The 7,438-nt window shown below is 37.1% G+C and overlaps 1 protein-coding gene across 1 annotated transcript; it reads right to left on the minus strand.

The window, feature by feature from the left end:
* Positions 1–4,685: 4,685 nt before the first annotated feature.
* Positions 4,686–5,816, minus strand: LOC110876726. The gene has a single exon (XM_022124888.1). The coding sequence runs from the start codon at positions 5,814–5,816 to the stop codon at positions 4,686–4,688; it is 1,131 nt and encodes a 376-aa protein (XP_021980580.1).
* Positions 5,817–7,438: the final 1,622 nt, after the last annotated feature.

Consider the following 7,438-nt stretch of genomic DNA (forward strand, 5'->3'; position numbering starts at 1 on the left):
GCATTGAGAAAAAGTATGTTAAGCCGCGTACGGTTTTACAAGTTATCAAAACTATTTCTGAACTGAATGACAAAGAGAGAGACATGTACAAAGCAGAAAAAATGATGATTACTCTACTTCAGCAGGCTATAAAAGAAGATATTTTTATTTTACTTCAACATGATGGTACTTCACGATCGATTTGGGATGCTCTTAAAACTAAGTTTGAGGGTAGTGAGAAGATGATTAGAAGTAAGAAAGCGTTATTGAAGAAAGAATTCGATTTCTTTTCAAGTTTCGGGTGAATCGTCAAAGAAGTTGATCGAAAGATATTGTCACGTAGTACGATCTATATCTTTGTTGGGAATTGAGAAAAGTCAAGATGAATGGGTTGATAAGTTAGCTGATGCTTTGCCTCAGAAAGAGTGGGGTACTTATCTGATGATCTTGAAAAATACTGGGAATATGACAATTTGACTATTTCGCAGTTCATTGAAAAGATTGAAGGTCAAGATCTTGAACAACAAAAGATTGCGAGGATGAATAATCCAAGTGGTCAACAAGATGTCAAAATGTATTACAAAGGCAGTGTTCAAGAAATTGAAATGAGGGCCTCGACGGGAGTAGCAGCGGTACTAAACGATTTTGGCTTTAACTTTTGGAAGCGATCAAGCCAATCATGAATGGCAACAGGAGGGTTAACATTTCCGCCTTGAGGGCCGTTGTTGTTATTACCCCCTTGTGGTCCGTTGTTGTTATTACCTCCTGGTGGCCCATTCTTGTTATTTTGCTGAAGCTGTTGCAACAAGTTAGGAACCAAACCCGCGATAGCCGTATTGACAGCATTAGCAATGAGGGTCTCAATAGGGATGTCGTTATTCTCGTTACGACGGTTGTTCACACTTCTTCTAGGAGGCATCTGAAAAAGAAGATGTGAGAGACAAGAAAATTTCAAAGTGACGGGGAAGATGGAAGAGAGAGATCCTAACCCGACGTCTACCCATTAACTCACATGTTTATTAATGTTAAAGTTTTCTACAGGAAGGAGCCTGGGCTCTGATACCATAACTGTAACACCCCAACCCGGATAGGGCTGACGTGTCACTATCATAGATATCAAAAACCAAACACAATCCATTTAACGAAGAAAAGTTAAATTCGAAAGATAAACAAAGTCTTAAAACAAACCAAGAATCCTAAGTACTAATTAATTCAAAATGTTGAAATAAATAAAAGTCTTTATTCTTGAACCGCATTTTACTCTCATCATCACTAGTTCCCAACATTTCCCGGATTACCTGTCAACACATAAGAAAACACAACAAAGAAAACTACGGCTGAGCCAAAGGTTGCCCAGTAACGGAAAAATCAAATAGTACAAGTAAAGAAAGGATATAAAGAAAGAAATAAGAAATTCTTTTGAACATAAAACCAAAACGGACGCTTGAACAAAAACTGAACATAATCTGAGGCAGAACATAATCAGACATACAAAGCATACCATGCAATATTATAAACATATCAGATCAGAAACAGATATCAGATTACGTGACTATAAATAATAACAAACCAAGTCACGTGAGACGGAATCACCCACGAGCCTAAACAACCAAACAGGTACACGGCTAGCTAGTCCATGCACCTATGAGACGGTGAGTACGGTGTACACCCATTGTTCCATCTCCACAAACCAAACCAAACCAAACCAAACCAAACCAAACCAAACCAAACCAAACCAAACCAAACCAAACCGAACCGAACCAAACCAAACCAAACCAAACCAAACCAAACATGCTCGGGTGACAGAGTACAACAATTAAAGCTAACGAGAACATGCAACAATGATTACAACTGTTAAAGTCTATTGCATGCTACTATGAACTTCTCAAATAATAAATGCGAAATGAAGCAACTAACGGAAACAAACAAAATCCGTACTGCAAAGTAACGGATATGATAAAAAAATACTCTGATGAGAAGACCAAGGAATCCGTACCAACGTGTAACGAAAAATAAAATTATATTATGATGTAAAAGAAACAAAATCCGTACCTTAAGCAGTAATCAAAGCAAAAATCCACAAATAGAGTCGTCCTCAAAAGTATGCAAACCTAAATCCCGTATCTTCGAGATTAGTTTTATTTCTTTTTAATTAAAGCGAAAGAACCTTTGTTAAATTTTGTTCCCGGCGACCCATGGATTATGAAAGAACAACTTCGGTTTAATAATTATATTACTTATTCAAATTTCCGCGGCTCGTTATATATTTACTCATTAATTAGCTCAATTTATCCAAACCATTCTTAGATGCTCTACATTCATATTATGAAGAATCATAGTTGTCCATTTATCCAAGATTATGTACACTTTTGCTTCAATTATATTAATGGTAACAGTGGAGCTATATAGTTGAAAAGACATAATATGGTATGTATATGAAATATAGAATGACTAAAAAAATTGAAACCATGTTAACTGATAATATATATGTAATACATCGAATTTACTAAAAGTATTCACATACATACCATACTACAAAGACATATAATATCCATACACACCATATAGATGCCAACTAAACTCACATTACACAGAGCACTAACATTTACAACAATATATAATCAATCATGCATCATTACTGATACATGGCACTCATTCAATTACCTAAAGTGGTTTTAAGATTGAAGAATGTCGCCAATTGACTTTTATCACCTCCCATTAGAAACTTATTAAATATTAACAGTTCAAACACTTTTACAACAACTTAATTGATTTAGAACCCAACTTTAGTCAATTTGTTAATGGAAATTAATTTCACAAAATCACTAGTTGGACCAATATTGCTTAAATTGTTATCACCCAAAAGAAGAATAAATACCTATTCAAACATTAAGATAAACCATCTAAATAAATATTTGTTAGAACGTGTCCACCACTCTTGGACAATAAAATCAAACTTAATAAAAAATATCATATCATACACAGCACACACATGACACAATGAACACACACAATGTGGATAACCTTGATCATGCACAAACATACTACATACGCACATATACAACAGAACACACATACACACACACATCACATACTCACATATCTATATTATCACACATACATATTGAATTAGATTTCGGAACCATCTCTTAGTTCGTAACTCGCCGGTAAGTAACCCAAACAAACCCCAAACCCTCGATCGCCGGAAATGAAACGGAATATAAAAACCCCAAAAATCAAACAGATTATACAAATAGGAATACCGGACATAAGTTACTAACAGGTGGGATTATTACCTCGACAATAGATCGGACAAACGGGTCGAGAGAAAACGGCGATAGTAAAAGGTAGTGATGGTGATAATTATAGCCGGCGACGAACTGTGGTGGCTGTCAAGGCGTCGAAACAGATTAACATGTGTAATGGTGTTCAAAAGACAAAGAATGGTAACTACCTCGTACCTGGTTCGCACAAAAACCGGGTGGGGCTACAGAGACGGTGCGCGACAGAATGTCACGGAGTAATGGCGGTACGAGGTGTGGACTCGTCGATGAGACAACTCTGGTTCAACGGTGAAAAGCGATGCGACGGTGAGTGGTGCAGTGCTCAGCGGTCTTCGTAGCGTTCAACACAGGAACCACAGGCGGAACATGCAAGCTTGGTAGGTTCAAACCGGTGGTCGACAGTTCTGTTGCGGCTCCAACTGAACGGATCGTAGGCGAAATGGACCGGTGTGATAGGTTCAAACTTGCGCTTGGTTGGCGTAAGAGATTTCACCGGTACTATAGCTGGTGGACGGAAAGTAGAAAGAGAGGGGAAAACAAAGTTTTGGAATGATTTGTCGAGATCGCTTAATATATTTGATTGATGAGCTGATCGATTAAAGGGATTCAAAATCCCATGATTTGTGTAATAGATATGTTAGAAAGGAAAGCAACGTCACAATTGTCAGAGATATGGAAATGTGTTTTTTTTTAAATGTTTGCTGTATAATTTACACCATATTTAACTCATTTAATATTTTTTTTCTTCGATTTCAAGACACAGATATGGGGTAGAAACACAATTTGAATTGTGATTTGCATAGTATTATCTTATTATTATTATACCTTAATTAATTTGTGGTTAAAAGTTAACCAACATTCTAGGCATTGAATATCCAACATAGTAATGTCATACTATTTATGACATTTATTTCATTAGGGTTCTGAAAGTTTCGCATATTACAATTCTACCACCTTAAAAAAAATTTCGTCCTCGAAATTGCTAAGTACAGATACAGAGGGAAATTTAAACATATGCATATGGTACGAAATTCAAGTATCATAGTTGTATAGCGAAACACCACTCACAAGAGAAATTCTGAGTGACAAAATGACAGGTAGACATGGACTTAAACAAGTGAGAACTCTTACGAGATCAGACAAAAATCAACATATCAAACACCAGAGCAAGCAAACTGTTCAGATAGTGAGAACAGATAAAAAGTCCGAATGGATGTTATGGAACGGATAATGGACTATGTTCAAACTGGATAATCTTTATAAACATCAGAGATAACGTCGCCTCTTAAGGAGGTAGATGTAATTAATGGGTACCCTAAAGTAGTGGGCCTAGTTATCAAGTACTTAGCAAGTAGAAGTGATATCACATATTGATGCAAGAGTGTCAATTAGAGCATGCATCTCACGTTAACTAATATGCAATCAACCGAAAATCATACCTGGGGTATTAGCGGCATCATTAGCAGCAAGTCTGGCATTTCCCCTAGTATTAGCTCTAGGGTTAAACTTAGGGCACTCTTTAACCAGGTGACCTGCATCTCCACAATTGAAACAGAGACGTTCCGCTCGGCAACAAACCCCGCTATGAGGTTTCCCACAAGTGGCACAAGGAGGGTCACGATATTGTGGCAGGTTTTGTTTGTCTTGTTGTATCTGATTGTCGTAATTCCTGTCAGAACGGTGCCTACGGTCTCGAGATTGATCATTGCCACCTTGAAAAGAAGAATTAGTCTGGTTATCTTCCCTTGGTCGCTTACGATTATTATCCAACATCCTCTGGCGATGCTTCTTATTATTATCCAAGTTTTTGACCGCATCAACAATCTCATTAATATCAGCGAAACGAAGATTCAGAATAAACTTCCTATCACGGTCACATATAGCCCACTTGAAAGTGTTGGTTTGCTGCTCTAGTGTACCTGCAGTCGGACCCAGAAAATTGACCAAACGACAGAAACGAGTTTTAAACTCCATGATAGGCTCATCGTCCCCCTGCATGATAGAGGAATACTCTCTTAGATATTCACTGCGGTCAGCATCAGTGAAATACTGCTGATAGAACAATGTACGAAACTCATTCCAAGGAAGTGCGGCTGCATAATTATCTCCGCCACGAGCATTCTTCAAAGTCTTCCACCACCTATGAGCATCGTCCTCCAATTTGTAACTAGCAAGCCTGACTTTGAATTCGTCATTCACACCCAACACTTCAAAATTTTTCTCGATAAGAGCAATCCAGTTTTCCGCCTCGACGGGAGCAGCAGCGGTACTAAACGATTTTGGCTTTAACTTTTGGAAGCGATCAAGCCAATCATGAATGGCAACAGGAGGGTTAACATTTCCGCCTTGAGGGCCGTTGTTGTTATTACCCCCTTGTGGTCCGTTGTTGTTATTACCTCCTGGTGGCCCATTCTTGTTATTTTGCTGAAGCTGTTGCAACAAGTTAGGAACCAAACCCGCGATAGCCGTATTGACAGCATTAGCAATGAGGGTCTCAATAGGGATGTCGTTATTCTCGTTACGACGGTTGTTCACACTTCTTCTAGGAGGCATCTGAAAAAGAAGATGTGAGAGACAAGAAAATTTCAAAGTGACGGGGAAGATGGAAGAGAGAGATCCTAACCCGACGTCTACCCATTAACTCACATGTTTATTAATGTTAAAGTTTTCTACAGGAAGGAGCCTGGGCTCTGATACCATAACTGTAACACCCCAACCCGGATAGGGCTGACGTGTCACTATCATAGATATCAAAAACCAAACACAATCCATTTAACGAAGAAAAGTTAAATTCGAAAGATAAACAAAGTCTTAAAACAAACCAAGAATCCTAAGTACTAATTAATTCAAAATGTTGAAATAAATAAAAGTCTTTATTCTTGAACCGCATTTTACTCTCATCATCACTAGTTCCCAACATTTCCCGGATTACCTGTCAACACATAAGAAAACACAACAAAGAAAACTACGGCTGAGCCAAAGGTTGCCCAGTAACGGAAAAATCAAATAGTACAAGTAAAGAAAGGATATAAAGAAAGAAATAAGAAATTCTTTTGAACATAAAACCAAAACGGACGCTTGAACAAAAACTGAACATAATCTGAGGCAGAACATAATCAGACATACAAAGCATACCATGCAATATTATAAACATATCAGATCAGAAACAGATATCAGATTACGTGACTATAAATAATAACAAACCAAGTCACGTGAGACGGAATCACCCACGAGCCTAAACAACCAAACAGGTACACGGCTAGCTAGTCCATGCACCTATGAGACGGTGAGTACGGTGTACACCCATTGTTCCATCTCCACAAACCAAACCAAACCAAACCAAACCAAACCAAACCAAACCGAACCAAACCAAACCAAACCAAACCAAACATGCTCGGGTGACAGAGTACAACAATTAAAGCTAACGAGAACATGCAACAATGATTACAACTGTTAAAGTCTATTGCATGCTACTATGAACTTCTCAAATAATAAATGCGAAATGAAGCAACTAACGGAAACAAACAAAATCCGTACTGCAAAGTAACGGATATGATAAAAAAATACTCTGATGAGAAGACCAAGGAATCCGTACCAACGTGTAACGAAAAATAAAATTATATTATGATGTAAAAGAAACAAAATCCGTACCTTAAGCAGTAATCAAAGCAAAAATCCACAAATAGAGTCGTCCTCAAAAGTATGCAAACCTAAATCCCGTATCTTCGAGATTAGTTTTATTTCTTTTTAATTAAAGCGAAAGAACCTTTGTTAAATTTTGTTCCCGGCGACCCATGGATTATGAAAGAACAACTTCGGTTTAATAATTATATTACTTATTCAAATTTCCGCGGCTCGTTATATATTTACTCATTAATTAGCTCAATTTATCCAAACCATTCTTAGATGCTCTACATTCATATTATGAAGAATCATAGTTGTCCATTTATCCAAGATTATGTACACTTTTGCTTCAATTATATTAATGGTAACAGTGGAGCTATATAGTTGAAAAGACATAATATGGTATGTATATGAAATATAGAATGACTAAAAAAATTGAAACCATGTTAACTGATAATATATATGTAATACATCGAATTTACTAAAAGTATTCACATACATACCATACTACAAAGACATATAATATCCATACACACCATATAGATGCCAAC

Source organism: Helianthus annuus, chromosome 9, assembly GCF_002127325.2.
Source record: "Helianthus annuus cultivar XRQ/B chromosome 9, HanXRQr2.0-SUNRISE, whole genome shotgun sequence".
NCBI lineage: Eukaryota > Viridiplantae > Streptophyta > Magnoliopsida > Asterales > Asteraceae > Helianthus > Helianthus annuus.

What these genes read in the sequence shown, in the direction of transcription:
- LOC110876726 (XM_022124888.1), bottom strand. Translation starts at nt 5,816, where the DNA reads ATGCCTCCTAGAAGAAGTGTGAACAACCGTCGTAACGAGAATAACGAC.